This window comes from Austrofundulus limnaeus, unplaced genomic scaffold (assembly GCF_001266775.1).
Source record: "Austrofundulus limnaeus strain Quisiro unplaced genomic scaffold, Austrofundulus_limnaeus-1.0 Scaffold85, whole genome shotgun sequence".
NCBI classification, from domain to species: Eukaryota; Metazoa; Chordata; class Actinopteri; order Cyprinodontiformes; family Rivulidae; genus Austrofundulus; species Austrofundulus limnaeus.
The window spans coordinates 342779-360506 of NW_013952487.1; the positions used below are offsets into that span (position 1 = coordinate 342779).

A 17728-nucleotide genomic window follows, 5' to 3' on the forward strand; every position below is an offset into this window, starting at 1 on the left:
TTCTAAAATTCATCAGTGCCCTTTAAAGTTGGTTTTAAAGTTTAAAACTGTCATGAGAAGCAAAATGATTTCACCTTTAAAGAACCGTCTTTGGGGCCTGATATAATGTTCACGGGCCAGGTTCGGCCCGTGGGCCTTGAGTTTGACTCGCCTGTTTTGAACAATCCTAACAAACGTTTTGACCGTTCGCAGGTGAGCTGAAYGCAGAGAAGCCGAAGCGTCGGAGGAAACGGAAACAAGACGTGGAGAACCAGGCGGCGAGGCCGAAGAAGAGGCGGTCCTCGGCCTGTTCTGATCCAGAGGTGAGGAGGAGGAGGAGCTTAGAGCGGACCTTCAGCGCTGTCCTGTGGTTCTTCTGGTTCTGGTTTAACTCCTGGTTCTGTTCACTTCAGGGTTCTGGAAGCGAAGAACGTCCCGATTCTCCCATCGACAGCCTGGACGGGATGAAGAAGAGCGAGCGGAAGAAGGAGCTCGTCTGTCAGGTGGGGCTGCTGCTTTCATTTTGATTTAGCTGAAAAATACAACGAGAAAACTACTTAAAATTAGCCAAGGGGCTAGCTAAAAGCTAAAACCTTAAAAACACTGGCAAAAGATAAAGTAGCTAAACTCTGCTATAAAGCCAAATGAAGTAAAAGGCAAGCAAAAAAACAACTAATAAGTTACACGTTAGCTTAAATAAGCAGAAAACGACTTTTAAAAGTAAAAAAACTCGCTGATTAGCAACACAACAACTCAGTGGTTAGCACTGTTGCCTCACAGCAACAAGGTCTGTGGTTTGAAAGCTAATGTAGCTAAATGCTAGTTGAGAAAAGCAAAAACTGACTAAATACTTAAATTAGCATAATGGCTGTTAAAAGGAGCACAGCCATAGCTAAAAGTAGCAGAATGTTAGCTAAAATCTAGAAGTAGCAAAACACTAGCTAAAAGTAGAAAAATACTAGCCAAAAGTAGCTAAAAGTAGAAAAATAATAGCCAAAAGTAGCAAAATACTAGCCAAAAGTTGCTAAAAGTAGCAAAATACTAGCCAAAAGTAGCAAAATACTAGCTAAAAGTAGCAAAATACTTGCTAAAAGTAGCAAAAAGTAGCAAAATACTCGCTAAAAGTAGCAAAATACTAGCCAAAAGTAGCAAAATACTAGCCAAAAGTAGCAAAATGCTAGCCAAAAGTAGCAAAATGCTAGCCAAAAGTAGCAAAATGCTAGCCAAAAGTAGAAAAATGCTAGCCAAAAGTAGCAAAATGCTAGCCAAAAGTAGCAAAATAGTAGCTAAAAGTAGCAAAATACTAGCTACTGTAAATATTAGCTAAAAGCTAGAAGTAACAAAACCCTATGTAAACACTAAATCATGTAAAAGGCCAGCAGTTCATGTACGCTGCCGTATGCTGAAGTGTTTCCTGTTTGCAGGTGTGCGAGCAGACAGGTGAGGACCTGGTTGTCTGTGAGGGACAGTGTTGTGGGACKTTTCACCTGCACTGCCTGGGTCTGAGCCTCAAACCGGACCAGAAGCTGCTGTGCCAGGAGTGCAGCACAGGTCTGTAGAGGAGCTGTTATTAAAGAGACAAACAAACGTTGGTGTGTGTTTTATTATTAAAGTGTGTGTTTGTCCTGCAGGAGCTCATAAATGCTTCATCTGTAAGCAGCTGGAGGGCGAGGTGCGCCGCTGTCACGCGCCTCACTGCGGTAAGTTCTACCACGAGGCCTGCGTTCGCCTCAACCCGCTCACCATGTTCGACAACAAGGGCTTCCGCTGCCCGCTGCACGCCTGCCTCAGCTGCCACTACGACTCGTGCACCAAGCTGCGCGCCACCAAAGGTGAGGCGCCGAACAGCCCACAGCCTCTGAGAGGGAACTTCACACTAAGCCCTGCCTCTGCCCCGCAGGCCGCTTGATGCGCTGCCTCCGGTGCCCCGTGGCGTATCACGTGGGTGACCTGTGCGTGGCGGCAGGGAGCGAGATGATCACCAACACCGCCATCGTTTGCACCAACCACTTCAACGCCAAGAAGGGCTACAGCCACCACAGCCACGTCAACGTCAGCTGGTGTTTCGTCTGCTCCAAAGGTGGGGAACCTCCGTCAGGCTCGTCCAGGGCGGAGGGGCCGCTCGTCTTTAGGGATGCACCATAATTTATTTTAGGAACCCATAACTTTCTCCTTCTAACGGCCGATAACAACCCAGAATTACTTTCTAGTGAAGTTTGTTTTAGTAGATTACATTTTGTTTTGTGTTTTTCAGGAGGACAGCTGCTGTGCTGCGAGTCCTGTCCCGCAGCATTCCACCCGGACTGCCTGAACATCGCCATGCCCGACGGCAGCTGGTTCTGCAACGACTGCCGGGCCGGGAAGAAGCCCAGATACAGGGACATCATCTGGGTCAAGCTGGGGACGTACCGGTAAGACGAGCCGACCAGCGTCGCCCGTCAGCTGYTGACGGTTCACCCAAATAAACACGGTGACGTCCTCCTCCCCGTCAGGTGGTGGCCCGCTGARATCCAGCACCCCAAAAACATCCCGCTCAACATCCAGCACCTCCGACACGAGATCGGAGAGTTCCCCGTCTTCTTCTTCGGCTCCAGAGACTACTTCTGGACCCATCAGGGACGAGTCTTTCCCTACATGGAAGGAGACAGAGGCAGCAAATACCAGAGAACCAACATCGGCAAAGTCTTTAAGAACGGTACGGATCTTGATTTAAACTCTAATTTTTTATTTTATAACTTTAATCCCATCACTTAAAGACAGAGAGAGATTTGAGAAAATAAGATGTCTGAAAGGAGACAAGTAAATAAATAAAACATTCACARAAAGGACAAAGTTCTTTAGGACCTGGCTGTAAATTAGCTGAGGTAGCTAAAACTGTAGCAAAACATTAGCTTAAAGCAGCAAGTTCAAAGTAAAATCAAAATGTTAGCTAAAAGCTAAAATAGGAAAAAGCTAGCTATAAATAGAAAAGTAGCACAGCCTAGCTAACATTAGCTTACCATCTTCTGTCATTTAGCTAGCATTAGCTTACCGTCCTCTGTCRTCTAGCTAACGTTAGCTTATTATTCTCTGTCGTCTAGCTAACATTAGCTTAATATCCTCTGTCGTTTAGCTAACGTTAGCATAGCATCCTTTGTCATTTAGCAAACATTAGCTTACGTCCTCCGTCTAGCTAACGTTAGCTTACCGTCCTGTCATCTTAGCATCCTATCGTCTAGCTAACGCTAGCTTAGCATCCTCTTTCATCTAGCTAACATTAGCTTACCGTCTTCTGTCATCTAGCTAATGTTAGCTTACCGTCCTTTGTTGTCTAGCTAACATTAGTTTAGCGTCCTCTGCCTTCCTACCCTTTCATCATCAGCCTCGTATTTCTGGAGGGTCTGATACTGTCTTCAGTTCTTATCCTTCAAGTTTGGTGTAGTTTATTTTTGTTGTTTCGCAAATAAAATAAAAGATTTGTACGTTTTGAAATTTTGATCCCTGGCCCTCAGTGAGTCAGCTCTCTGTTCAAAACCAGCTAGCTGGGCCGAATGCCTTCCAACAATTAGCTTTCTTCATTTTCTGCAGTGCAGTAAGATAACCTCTGCTTTTTGCCAGTCCCTCACAAGCTACTCATTCACTCCAAACTTTCTGCTACAAAACAAAACAACAGCAGAACAACATAAACTGTAGTAATAACAAGACTGGAGCACCATCTCATGGCTGCAGACTGTAATGTTCATGTTGGTCAGGATGAATCAGTTAAAAAAATTTATGGAGACAAATAAAACATAAGTGACAGGACCAGCTAAAGTTTGAAAAAAAAGTGTGACTTGTCTGAAAAATACTGAATGAATGAATGAATGAATGTGTGTGTGCTGCTAATGGAAGGAAAACTTCAGCCTGTGAGCTTTCATGTTAGCTCCAGAGCTAATATTATTAGCTCTGGAGCTAACGGCACATTAAAAGTACAGATACTAATTACTTATAAATATGTGGCTTTAGTTAGCTCAGGAAGTATCTAATGTGTTAGTTTGGGAGCTAGCACAAAAGCTAACAGGCTAAGCTGGGGTTCTCCTTCCATGAAGTAGCTCTGTTGTCCTCCATCTTTTACCCAGAATAGTTTGCAGCATAAATATTATGTGTGAGTGACAATATATATTTTTTTATCATTTATAAAAACTAAACTGGCCACTGGTTGTTTTTAAGTCTTGTTTTACAGTTGAAGTAAACGTTTGTCAAATACTGTTTAATGTTATAACAGGTTTTATGTATAATTGTGACATCGTGTATAAATTCTGTCCTCAGCTCTGTTCGAGGCTGAAGCTCGATTCAAAGAAATGAAGATAAAACGAGAGGCCAAGGAAGCTCAAGAAAGCAGCCGGAAACCCCCTCCCTACAAATTTATCAAGGTGTGGCGTGTGTCTGTGGTCTTTGAGTGTCACGACCTCAACCTGTCAGGAGTTCAATAAGTCCGATGGTTTTCAGGTCAACAAGCCCTTCGGTAAGGTCCAGGTCTACACGGCCGACGTTTCTGAGATCCCCAAATGTAACTGCAAGCCGGCGGACGAGCGGCCGTGCGGCTTCGAGTCGGAGTGCCTGAACCGCATGCTGCAGTACGAGTGCCACCCCCAGGTGTGTCCGAGCGGAGAGCGCTGCTGCAACCAGGACTTCACCAAGCGCCTCTACCCCGAAACCAAGATCATCAAGACCCCGGGCAAGGGCTGGGGTCTGATCTCCCTCAGAGACATCAAGAAGGTAGAGGAGGAGCTCGTCAGGCGGGGGGATCCAGCTCTCCGCTCGTTCCTGACTTCTTTTCAATCTTTTCAAACAGAGCGAGTTTGTTAACGAGTACATCGGAGAGCTGATCGACGAGGAGGAGTGCAGAGCCAGGATCAAGTCCGCCCACGAGAACAACATCACCAACTTCTACATGCTGACCATCGATAAGGTCAGTGTGAGCCGTAAACAAAAACAGACCGTGAAGAAGCTCCACGGTGGCTCAGGGTGCAGCTTCACCTGCTGCATCGTTTCCACCGGGCGCTACAGAAAAACAGCTGGTATTGCATTGGGAGCGTTACAGAACAGCTGACTGTAACTCTACAGTCGTCAATACTACAAACACTGTGTCTGTAATGAACCGTGACTTTGATAAACCATAAAAGTTTCTCAGCGTTTCTTCGCGTTTTGATGTTAAAGGATCGGATCATCGACGCCGGGCCCAAAGGGAACTACTCGCGCTTCATGAACCACAGCTGCCAGCCCAACTGCGAGACGCAGAAGTGGACGGTGAACGGAGACACTCGCGTCGGTCTGTTCGCWGTCTGCGACATCCCAGCAGGTGAGGCAGGACCGGGCTGAGCCGTTCATCTGTTCAAACCGAAGCAGAACTTCTTCAGTTTGCTTTTCCTCCTCCTCTTCAGGGACTGAGCTGACCTTCAACTACAACCTGGACTGCCTCGGCAACGAGAAGACCATCTGCCGCTGCGGCGCCCCCAACTGCAGCGGCTTCCTCGGAGATCGACCGAAGGTGAACGCTTTGTCCTCCTTTCATTTAACCGCKTTTAACAGATTGATCCTTCTTCTTTTTACACCGTTAAAGCTTAAAGTGGTTCTTTTTGYTCCCAGAACGGCCAAGCAGCCGAGCCGAAAGCTAAGAGGCTAAAGAGAAAATGCAAGAAGAGAAGAAGTGAAGGGAAGAAGAAATCTGAGGACGAGTGTTTCCGCTGCAGAGACGGAGGTCAGCTGGTGCTGTGTGGCAAAAAAACCTGCACCAAAGCTTACCACCTGTCCTGCCTGAACCTCACCAAGAGACCGTTTGGTGAGTCGGACCTGAAAACTGGAGCTCTTTGTGAAAACACTGATCGTAGAACTAAAATAAATGCAAAAAAACTACAAAACTGAGTCCTTAATAACTGTCAAAGAAAAGAACAGAAGCTAAAAAAATAGAAGCTAAAAGTTTGAAGTAGCAAAGGGCTAGCTATAAGTAACTAAACATTAGTTAAATGTAACAAAAAACTAGCCGTAAGTACTAAAACCACTAAAAGTAGCAAAGGACTAGTAGGATCACTGTTAGCAAATTAGTATTAGTAAGAATAACATAAGCAATATTATAAWCATTAGCAAAATTTATGAATAGTATTAATTTAGAAAATTAATATTAGTGGGGAAAAACATTAGCAGTGTCATTAGCATTAATTGGGCAGCGTTAGTAGATTTTGTATTACAAGTATTAGCATTAGCAAAAATWGCACCAGTAAGTATAAATCTAGCAACAGTATTAGCTTTAGCATAATTACCATTAATAGCGTTAACATTAGTTGAATTATTATTAGCTTTAGTAAAATTAACCATCCTATTTAGTGTTAGCATTAGCAATAGAAGTGTTAGCATTGGTAGATTTAACATTAGTCCAGTGTAGTGTTAGCATTAGCATAAGAGTGTTAGCATTGGTAGATTTAACATTAGTCCTATGTAGTGCTAGTATTAACAATAAAAGTATTAGCATTGTTAGATTTAGCATTAGGCCAGTGTAGTGTTAGCATTAGCATAAGAGTGTTAGCATTGTTAGATTTAGCATTAGGCCAGTGTAGTGTTAGCATTAGCAATAAGAGTGTTAGCACTGGTAGATTTAACAGTCCTATGTAATGTTAGCATTAGCATAAGAGTGTTAGCATTGGTAGATTTAACATTAGGCCAGTGTAGTGTTAGCATTAGCATAAGAGTGTTAGCATTGCTAGATTTAACAGTCCTATGTAGTGTTAGCATTAGCATAAGAGTGTTAGCATTGCTAGATTTAGCATTAGGCCAGTGTAGTGTTAGCATTAGCAATACGAGTGTTAACATTGTTAGATTTAGCATTAGGCCAGTGTAGTGTTAGCATTCGCAATATGAGTGTTAGCATTGGTAGATTTAGCATTAGGCCAGTGTAGTGTTAGCATTAGCAGTAAAAGTGTCCTGAAGATGTCTCTGTCCTCGTCTCTAAACTGGTACCTGTTTGTTCGGCAGGCCGCTGGGACTGCCCCTGGCATCACTGTGACGTCTGCGGGAAGAACTCCGAGGCTTTCTGCCAACTGTGTCCAAACTCCTTCTGCAAGGCTCACCAGGAGGGGGCGCTGCGTCCCTGGCCCCCCACGGGACAGCTGTGCTGCACGGAGCAYGACGAGCTGGAGAGGACGGACCACCCGGCCCAGGCCGTCGGCTCTGAGACGAACGCCTCCGCCGCTCGTGCCAAAGGCTCCAGGAAGGCCGAGGCCAAAAACAAGGGCTCCAGGAGGAAAGCAGCCGAGGCCTGACGGGACCTTTCAGAACCAACCCGGACTCTGACATCATCAACCAGATCATGAACCGGAGGCACTGTACGCTCGCATCAGGGAAAGCAGCTGATCTCCAGCTCCACGTCCACTTCTTCAGCTTTTATTTTCAGCTTTTTGTTCAACGGTGTGCGGTGAGATGAGCGGGTCGGACAACAATCAGACCACGTTATTTTAGTTTGAACATCTGGAACAACGAACATCTGTCACCCTTCATCAAACAGCTGAGTTTTCTAACAACAGTCAGGTTTCTCTGTTTGTCGGGATTAAAACACCAGTAAGACACTATGACTGATCAGGCCTCAAATGACCTCTGGACTTGTTTACGTAGCTTTAGCTCTCATGTAAATGTAGATTTAATTTTTGTATTTTTACCACTTGCTTTGTTTTAGCTCCTTATTTTTAAAGATTCTGATTAGTGACAGATGTTTTCTAGAAAACAAAATAACTAAAAGGGCTCAGACTCAAAACACTACTTATTGAAGGACTCGCTTCCTGTCTCTTCGTTCAGTCGCTCCTGAGTTCCACGGTGCTTTCAAACGTCCCGCTTCAGCGCCTGAACGTGGAGATGTTTTCAGGTTTGAGTCGCGCTGTGAAGATCTGAGACGTTCTGTTCCCAGATCCAGTTTATTCCTCCGCAGGTTTCAGAGTCAAACACTCATTTGTTCTGTTTAACGAGGGAAATCACTAATTAAAGCTTAATGAATCAAGATGGGAAATTGGAGAAAATCACCTGACTGTCTTGGAGACTCGTTACGTCTCGCTGAATTCTGAGGGTTTGCGATCAGCGAGGAGAGTTTAGAACATTTCTAGTCTTGGCTGCGCACATTATTTTCAAAAACAAGTTTTAGACCCAGCAGGTGTCAAAATACAAATCTCAATATTCTTGTGACAGATTGGAAGTGAGTCGAAGATATAACATCCACAAAGACCTGGAGAACCACCAAGAACGTTTTGTGATTCTCCTCTAAATTTCACCTTCAAATTTACAGAAACTAAATTGAGACAGGTTTGAGACACATCATCTCTGGACCTTTTTTAAAAGGAATTTTGTTGCAAAAATGTTCAAAAATCAAGCAACAAAACTGCAACTCTTGAGGAAATCAAAAGTCCTCGCCATTGTTTCGAGTCGTAAATGTCGTGTGTTTAAGTTGCTACCTTAAAACTCAAACTAAATTGGCAAGTTTGAGACTGAAAAAAACTATTTTGAAACAAAAATTTTTGGACAAAAATGTTTTCTTTTTAAAATGCGAGCAGCCAGACTGAACCTCTGACTCGTGAGAAAATTGAGAGCCTTTGAAGACGCTCTGGAGACTCAACCAGTCCTAGCCTGGTGAGGCGCTACCTCCAAATTTGCAGAAACTAAATTGAGACAGGTTTGAGACACTGGCAACTAAATTGAGATAAAATAAAGACACATTTTGTCACAGCAATTCTTTTGAAAAAAATAGTTTCACAAAGATTCTGAACGTGTTCAAAAGTCCAAACTGTGAATCTGCGACTGAAACCAAAAACGAAGAATCCCTGAGAATGTTGGAGATTCTTGTGAATTCCACGATAAAACTTACAGAAACTAAACTGAGTCAGGTTTCAGACACTCACAACAACGGTGCATTTAATTTGAGAGGAAATTTGTCGTACACATGGAAAAAAAATCAAGCATCGAAACTTGAACTTGTGGGAAAATTAAAAGTCCTTGCAGACGGTTTGGAGACACCGTTGCAAATCCCGTTCCCCCAACTAATCCTAGCCCGGTGAGGTACTGCCTCTAGGTTAATCAAAAACTAAATCGAGACAAGTTTGAGGCATTTGCAACAATTCTGCATCTAGTTTGAAAGTTTGTTGCATTAATGTAAAAAAAAATCAAACAAAACAACAACAAAGTCTTTGCAAACGTTTTGAGACTTGTCATTAAATTGAGACAGATTTGAGACTCCTGCATCAACTCTGAACCCACAATGAGGAAATTTGTTGTATGAATGTTTAAAAATTAAGCAATTAAACTTTAAAATTAAAAACCCATAAACATTTCGAGACGTTCTGGATTGTAAATGTTTGAGTTGCAGCCAGATGAAATCTCTCTTTGAGACTTATGGAAACTAAATTGAGACAGATTTGAGAAAGTTGCAACATTTCTACATCTGTTTTGAGAGATTTGTAGCACAAAGGTTTGGAAATCAAGCAACAAAGAAATTTAGGAGAAAAACACTTCGAGACTTTAATGAAAACTGTTTTAAGAAATGGTCACAACTCCGTGAGATCCGCCTTAAACCTGACAGAAACTAAACAAACAAGTTTGAGATGAGTTCGGGACGTTTCTGAGACAGGTTTTCGAGACGAATTTGAGACGCGTTTCAGTCGTGTTTTCGAGACGAGTTTGAGATGCATTTGAGACGAGTTTGAGATGCATTTGAGACGAGTTCGAGACAAGATTTTGAGACAAGTTTGAGATGCGTTTGAGACGCATTTGAAACGAGTTTTCGAGACGCGTTTGAGACATGCTTTTGAGACGCATTTCAAACAAGTTTTCGAGACGTGTTTTTGAGACTCGTTTTCGAGACAAGTTTGARACGTGTTCGAGACGCCGCGATGACTTAAAGCTTTGAATATTTTTCAGCTCATGATAAAAAAAACTGAGACTAAGAAGGAAAGTATGAACACCAGACTTGACCTCTGTGACCCGAATTCCTGTCAACAAACAGAACGACGAGTTAAAATAAAATATAAAAATAAAGAAGTTTCCGACGTTAAAGTGAAGTTTTTCTTGTTTCAGAAGACAGTTTTTTTTTATCGGCTCTGCACTGAAACAATCAGGGTTAAAACAGAGTCGTTTTTAAAATAAAAAGTTATGAAACAGACGTTCCTAAAGGAGTTTTTGTTTTGGTTTTTTTACCTAAATAAAAGGTGTTTTTGTGCAGCAGAATCTGCCTGTTTGAGAGGAAAGACACTAAATTACGAGTTAATTCAGAAAAAATCTAAATCTTTTCTTTAGACCAGAGTTTGTTCCTGAACAGAACTGGTCCTGGTTCTGTACAGAACAGGTTCTGGTCCTGGTTCTGGTCGTTCCTCTGTATCGTTCTTGATGCTAACTTTGAGTTGATGAATGTAGTTCAGCGCTGTAGAGCTGAAGGTTTTATTCTAACTACTGTCATAGCAAACAGAGACTAATATGTACATAATGTATAAGTTTAATAGTAATTCATCTATTTGTAAATATCACAAAATTACTTCAGACTTTGTTTTTTTTCTCCCCTCATTTCTGCAGAGCTGAAAACACTTGAGCAGGATCTCACTTCTGTTGAATCGTGCAATAAAGTGGTTGAACATCTGAATCTGTTTTATTTCAGTAAAATTAACTTTTTTTATGACAGAATCTGAAACTTTGATCTGTTTGGTTTTATCACTGAGCTGAAACTGATGAAGACATTTAGGTCAAACGAACATCTAAAAATAGACTTTTATTTTGAAACTATTAGGCTTTGAGACGATTTTAAAAACAGACCATCATTAAACAGACATAACCTAATTCTGGAAGATTATTATCAGCCGAAACTCCAATAACAAAGAAAGTTCATATAACAGCTGAACCTCTAATAACAGCCAAAACTCCAATATCAGAGGTTCAGCTGTTATCTGAAATAGTTTGTTATAAATTCAAAGTTTAACAAATAAAATCCAAAATCATTCAAATGTTAAAAATAAATCTGAAGATTTACAAAACACCAAATTAAATATGTTTTTACAGCCAGGTATAGATCTGTGTCGATATAAACGTAGTTAACTGGAAAAAGATTTAGGTGTGGACAGATATACAAAGATTTTTTATAGATCTTCATAACATGGATGGGTAAATGTAGAAGTAAATGGGTAATTATAGATCTAGAGGAATCTAGATCAGATGTAAGAACAGATGTGCAACAGTAGATATTTGTAGATCTAAATAACMTAGACAGCAAACTGTAAAAATAGACTACAGACGACGCATTGCATTTATTGTGATCTGGATCTATAAGTATCTATTTACACACATCTTGTTTATTTCTACAGTAAATTATCCAAGTTACTCTAGATCTATATCTGCTGGTGCACATCCATCCTGTTTCTAAGGTTTCTACATTTATCTAGATCTATGCTCATATTCTAAACCTACAACAGATAGTTCAACATAGAGCTTCACAGATGGCTGTGTAAATTGATTATTATAAATATAAATTAATCTAGATAATTTAATGTAGAAATAGACAACTAGATGTGCAAACGTTGGTCATTTCAGATATAAAACATCTAGATAACTCAACATAGACATATGTGCATAGTGTCAGTAAACAAATATTAATGTAAACATAGGATAGATGTACGTAAATTTTTTTGTAGATCTACAGGAATCTAGAAAACTCAGTGTAGAAAGACATGTAAAGTGTCTATTGTGATCTAGATCTATAATAATCAATTTACACACATCTATTTTTTATACTATGGTAAGTTATCAAGGTTACACTAGATTTACAAAAATCTGTTGCATTTGTGTTTAGTTACCTAGATTCATCTAGATAAATGCTTTTATTCTAGATCTACAACAAAGCTAGACAAAGAGGTGTGYGAATTTGTCATATAGATAACCTAGATAATTAATGCAGAAATAAAMCAACTAGATGTGCAAATGTTGGTAATTTGAGATCTCCAACTAGCTAGATAGGTCAACATAGAAATAAACAAATCTAGATAACACAATGTAGACATTTAGAATTATTACATTGTGATTTGGATCTATAATTACCAGTTTGTGCAAATCCAGTTTTCTACTTCTAAAAACTCATCTAGGTTACACTAGATCTACAAACATCCACACCAATCCTTGTTTTGTCTAGATTCAATAAATCTATTATTTTATATTATAGATCTAGAAGAATCTAGATAGATCAGTGCAGAAATAAACAATGATCTAGATAGCTCAGACCAGCTATTGCAATTTGGATCTATAATAAAATTATACACATTAATTCTGTGGATCTAGATCCTTTACTTCTACAAATATCCACATCTGCACATCATGTTTTTACAGCCTGTATTTCTTTATTAGATTTACATTGATGGATAAATGTTTTTGATGTAGAAAATCTAGATATCTCAATGTAGAAATAATTTCCATGGATTATAGATCTATAATAAACTGCATTGTATTCCATATTTATAAAATAATATATCTAGATTTAAAGAAAACTAAATACAGACCTAGAATATTTTTAACCTAAATTATAAAAATGCTTGTTGACAAACTTGACACAGACTCTGTTCAGGGTTTATCTTTTTATTTCTCTACGTCTGTCTTCCCTCCAAACATCTCTTTTTGCATAACAGTAGTTCAGCAGCAGCGGGTAGAAAAGAAACGATTCTTCGTTTTGTGTAAAAATATCTGGGCGCTCCTGGAACCCGAGCCGACCTCTCTTAGTGCAAATGCTTCAAATCAACGTTAGGCACACGAGACGCTTAAGTGCTGATGGCGAGTTTCAAACATTATTCAGGATTTCTCTGTTCGCAGGTTCAAACTAAACAACTAAAACCTACAGTCAGGATTTAATCTGAGCTCAAACACACGGAGAGAAACGTGTTTAAAAACACGACGTCTCAAAACAAAACTCTAAAATGAAAAAGTGTTTCTTGAAATAAAAACGTGCTGACCTGTCGTCTGTCAGGTAGTCACAGGACTGTTTGGAGCCACGGTGTGTAAGACAACAGGAACGTCCTGTTGGACAGACATGTCCCTCACCTGGACCTGGGTCACCTGTGGGAGGGRCCTTCCTGTGGGTCCACCACCTGCAGGGTGGGGTACACACAAGTCCTGGTTTACAAAAGTCCAGAGATTCGGGGTCTTCCTCGGGGACACCTGGACTGCCGGGAATCAAACCTGCAACCAGAACTGCTGGTCCACAGCTGCCCAGTGRCAGAACCAACATGGAGGAGGCTCGGTTCTGTTCTGGGTCTCTAATCTGTGCAGGGTACTGTGGAATCTCAAGACCATCAAGGCCTTCTGGAGAAAAACGTGCAGCTCAGGTCTGGGGTCCTCAGACCAGGTAAAACCAGTCCACCTGGACCAGAACCAAACACTGGACAGTCCTGAAGTGGACCTTCTGAGTCATGATCCAAATCCTGCTGAACATCTGGAAGAGGAAACCTTTAGACCTGAGACACCTGGAGGAGATGGTTCAGGTGAACCGGGACACCTGAGGACAGGTGAACCGGGACACCTGAGGACAGGTGAACCGGGACACCTGGGGTCAGGTGAACCGCGACACCTGAGGACAGGTGAACCGCGACACCTGAGGACAGGTGTTTGTTTGTTTATTTATTTATTTATTTATTTTTTTTTTGTAATTTGTTTCAGCTTTGAGTTATTTTAACGACTTTTGTTTTTTTACTTTATCTAAAAGGTAGGAAGTAACTGATCCAGGTGTGTGTTCAGGTGTGTTCAGGTGTGTGTAGGTGTGTGTTCAGGTGTGTGTAGGTGTGTGTAGGTGTGTTNAGGTGTGTTCAGGTGTGTGTAGGTGTGTTCTCAGGTGTATGCAGATGTGTTCAGGTGTGTGTAGGTGTGTTCTCAGGTGTGTGTAGGTGTGGGTTCAGGTGTATGCAGGTGTGTGTAGGTGTGTGTTCAGGTGTGTGTAGGTGTGTGTTCAGGTGTGTGTAGGTGTGTGTAGGTGTGTGTAGGTGTGTTCAGGTGTGTTCAGGTGTGTGTAGGTGTGTTCTCAGGTGTATGCAGATGTGTTCAGGTGTGTGTAGGCGTGTGTTCAGGTGTGTGTTCAGGTGTGTGTAGGCGTGTGTTCAGGTGTGTGTAGGTGTGTGTTCAGGTGTGCGTAGTTGAAGCTAACTTTATGGCGTTAAAACGACAGCTCATGGTCCCGGAGCATTGATGAACTTCCTCCTCGGGGGCGGAGCGAGCATTAAAATTGGCAACTTGACATTTTTTTCGGCCGACGGGCGAAAAAATAATAAATAAAAATAAAACCAGCTGCAGATCAGGGGAAGAACATTTCTTTACATCATCGAACAAATAAAAAAATAAATAAAAGCTCTGTCGCTAATCGAGGGTTCAAACTTTAAAGGTACGGCGAAGCGGCTGTGGAGGCGGAGCTTCTTTCCATCAGGAGGCCAGGACGCCATGGCGGATCACCTCGGACCCGTACTGGCGGCCCAGCGTGGCGTCGCCCCTCAGTTTGTGGGCGTGGCACTGTTTGAGGCAGGGCTCCAGCTCGCCGGCGGCGCCGTCGCTCTCAGCGCGCAGCCGCGTCCTGAGGTACGACTGCTCCGACGCGTTGGTGAGCGGCCGCAGGAGGGGCTTGCGGCGCTCCTCCTCCTGCTCCTCCCTCAGCGGCTTGCCGCTCCTCTTGGGGATCCGGAACTTCCCCCAGCTCTTCAGGTGTCCGGGTCTACTGGGGGCGTCCCGGTCCCGGTCCGGGTCGGGGGGCTTTCTGAGCCAGCCGTTGGTTTTAGGGAGCGGGACGGTTTTGTTCAGCTTAGTGTTTAACGTCACGGCGCTCCTTCGCTCGTCTGAGTCCGAGTTCCTGATGTCCACCAGACGGATGGAGACCGTCTTCTCCAGGTGCCTGGACCCAAACCTGATCAGCTGATCTGCAGCGTCACTCCTCCTCTTCCTCCCCCTCTCCTCCTGCTCGTCTTTCAGCCTCACCGCCTCTTCGATTTCCCGCGTCGTGGAGTCCCGTCCTGTGGAGTCCCGTCCTGTGGAGTCCTGTCCTGTGGAGTCCCGTCCTGTGGGGTCCTGTCCTGTGGGGTCCTGTCCTGTGGGGTCCTGTCCTGTGGGGTCCCGCCTCAGGCCCTTCACGGTCTCGAGTTTGTGCAGCTTGATAGGAGCTCCCAGGACCACCTCTGGTCTCTGGAGCTTTGGGAGGAAGATCTGTAGCCTCATGTGAGACTTCTGGACTCTGGTCTCTGCTGCAGACTCCTGGACCCGGGACRTCTCGGGGTCTTTCGTCTCTGGCGGCTTCTCGTCGCAGTGGGAGGAGTTGGGGGGGCTTTTCTTTCTCTTCTGCTTCAGGGACCCTCGTTTAGTTCTCAGTCCCGAGTGGCCCAGCTGGGAGGACTCCTGCGGGGACGACCAGCCGAGGGAGCAGAGCGTCTCCAGGTCCTTCTCTGAAGGATCGCCTGAAACAACAAAAGACCAGCAGCTTCAGAATCACCTCACATCAGCCGAAGACGACGAAGACGAGCCGGACTCACCGTTGAGCAGCTCGTGGTCCAGCAGCCGGACCTGGTGCTGAAAAATCTGCTCGTGGATTTTACACAGCGAGCGCTTCATCTTCTCCCTCCGGGTCACCATGTAGGTCAGGTTCCGGACCTGAGGGGGACACGAGACCTGCTTTTAGCTCCACCGTTAAAGTTCAGAAATTTAACCTAAAAATAAGRGTCCAGCACGGYGGTGGCAGCGYCATGGTGTGGTATTAAAGAGGGTGGCAGGAGGATTACAGCCGGTCTTTAGCTACTCTGAAGAGGCTCCTTTGACCAAACATGAGCCGAACATTTAAGATTATATCAACAACAGGACAACGTGTTGTTAGCCGCTAAGCTAACAGGAAGTATTTCTGCAGTTTGTGGGGACTTCAACAGACATGAACATTTAGGTCTTAAATAACCACAAAGCTTTGATCTCAGCCTGACTGAAGGTTTGTGGATTCTGATTAAAACCAAAAACTTTAGATAAACCCGAAAAGAAACAGAACAAGAACAGAACAAATAAGAAACATAAGAACTAGAAAAAGAACAAGATTAGAACAAAAACCAGAAGAACAAGAACTAGAAGAAAAGGAACAGAAGAAGTAGAAACAAAACTAGACTCAGTTCAATGTGCATTGAGCCCTTGGTGGGTCTGCAGTCCTGAGTCTGGACCCAGGAGAAACCTACCCTCTCCAGGTCCTGCCGCAGGTGGGTGAAGAGCTGCAGGCGCCGCAGCAGCACCTCCTGCTCGCGGCGAGCCAGGCTCTCCTCCTCGTCCTTCTTGGGCACGAGGAGCGGCTGGTTGAAGCTGGCTTTGCGTTTCAGCTTCCAGTACTGGTAGAGGAAGTCCACCACCTCCAGGGACAGCTTCAGGTTCTTGGCCACCTCCTCCACCTCCACGAACTGGTAGAACTCCTCCTCCAGCTCCTGGAGCTTCATCTTGCGGAGGTTGACTCTCTTCTCCTGCTCCTGCTGGTTGCTGAGCTCCTCCTGCCCGCTGCTGGGCCACCTCTTCTTGTCCCGGGGGCTCTCCTTCTCGGGTCCCGGGTCTTTGGCCGGGGKCTCGGTTCCTTCGATCCCGGAGTGTTTGGGGCAGAAGGACTTGAACTTCACCTCGTCGTCCTCCGTCAGCACGGTCCTCATGTCCAGGCTGGCCTGCAGGCCGCACGTCACGTGAAACGCAGTTCTGCAGTTCTTGGCAGAGCACTGGAGACGGAACAGAGAAAAACAAGTCAGAAACTGAAAGGATATCAATCAATCAATCAATCAATCAATCAATCAATCAATCAATCAATTAATTAATTGAATAACTAATTAGCTGGACTGGGCAGGTCTGGTACCTGGATGCAGGCTCCAGTCTTCTCCTTGCACAGGCAGCAGATCAGAGCCCACCTGTTGCTGGGAATGTGAGACACGTTGGTGATTGGCTCCATCTTCTCTGGATTCCCGATGCTCACCTGGTCGACAGGTGAGACACGACAGCTGGTTTAAACACCTGCAGCGAGGACCCAATAGTAATTTACCTGGGAGGACGGGTCGGTACCTCTGGGATCCACAAGGCACAGCTGACGTGGACCCACTTGGTTCCGCTCCTCGTCGGCTTCATGGCTCCGCCCTTTTTTGGACACAGCTGGCACTTTGGGAGGATGCCGAGCGCACAGATGCGGCAGAGCCAGCTGCCTTTTGGCACCTTCTGGATGCCGTAGCAGGCCTTCAAAATAAAAACATTACTTTTAAAAATGTTTTTATTTACAAATTATTTCAGCTCATTCCTTTTCTGTCTTCGGCGCTAATTTAAGGTTGTAGCTAACCTTTTGCTGCTTTAAGCTATTTTTCTATTTTTAGCTCATGTTTTTATACTTCTAGCTTTCTTTTTGCTACATTTAGCTGTCTTGCTACTTCTAACCAGTCTTTGTCTTTGCTCTTTAGCTATTTTCGCCCTCTTTTTAGCTATGATTCTACTACTGTGAAGTTTTAGCAGGTATATGTTTTAGCACTTTCTCTCTTTGTTTCAATTAGGCTTTGCTAATTTTTTGCTCTTTCTAGCTAACCTTTGCTCTTTCGCAGTTTTCTACTTTTAACCATTATCTTGCTTGTTTTTAGTGAGTGTTTTTCTACTTTTAGCTCATGCCCTGCTTCCTTTAGCTCATGTCCAGCCTCCTTTAGCTCATGTCCTGCCTCCTTTAGCTCATGTCCTGCCTCCTTTAGCTCATGTCCTGCCTCCTTTAGCTCAT

General features: G+C 43.7%; 2 protein-coding genes and 1 long non-coding RNA gene across 3 annotated transcripts in view; 2 read left to right on the top strand and 1 right to left on the bottom strand.

Annotated features, from left to right (window-relative positions):
* nsd2 (nuclear receptor binding SET domain protein 2) overlaps positions 1-10603 on the top strand; it is a 16359-nt gene extending 5756 nt beyond the window's left edge. The window contains exons 9-22 of the mRNA XM_014011817.1: positions 193-302; positions 393-482; positions 1404-1530; positions 1611-1811; positions 1880-2059; positions 2234-2390; positions 2472-2674; positions 4267-4370; positions 4447-4716; positions 4793-4909; positions 5158-5299; positions 5382-5488; positions 5587-5779; positions 6967-10603. Coding sequence (XP_013867271.1) covers positions 193-302; positions 393-482; positions 1404-1530; positions 1611-1811; positions 1880-2059; positions 2234-2390; positions 2472-2674; positions 4267-4370; positions 4447-4716; positions 4793-4909; positions 5158-5299; positions 5382-5488; positions 5587-5779; positions 6967-7253 — 2288 coding nt within the window. The 3' untranslated portion in view covers positions 7254-10603. The remainder of the gene's footprint in view (positions 1-192; positions 303-392; positions 483-1403; positions 1531-1610; positions 1812-1879; positions 2060-2233; positions 2391-2471; positions 2675-4266; positions 4371-4446; positions 4717-4792; positions 4910-5157; positions 5300-5381; positions 5489-5586; positions 5780-6966) is intronic.
* A 1933-nt stretch (positions 10604-12536) lies between these two features.
* Positions 12537-14325, top strand: LOC106519951 (uncharacterized). The gene is made up of 2 exons (XR_001310495.1): positions 12537-13763; positions 14102-14325. It is a non-coding gene; the product is annotated as an uncharacterized LOC106519951 (long non-coding RNA).
* jade1 (jade family PHD finger 1) overlaps positions 14282-17728 on the bottom strand; it is a gene marked incomplete at its 5' end in the record, with an annotated part of 8794 nt that continues 5347 nt past the window's right edge. The window contains 5 exon segments of the mRNA XM_014011818.1: positions 14282-15425; positions 15501-15618; positions 16182-16700; positions 16835-16951; positions 17038-17205. Of these exon segments, the coding sequence (XP_013867272.1) occupies positions 14407-15425; positions 15501-15618; positions 16182-16700; positions 16835-16951; positions 17038-17205 (1941 nt within the window).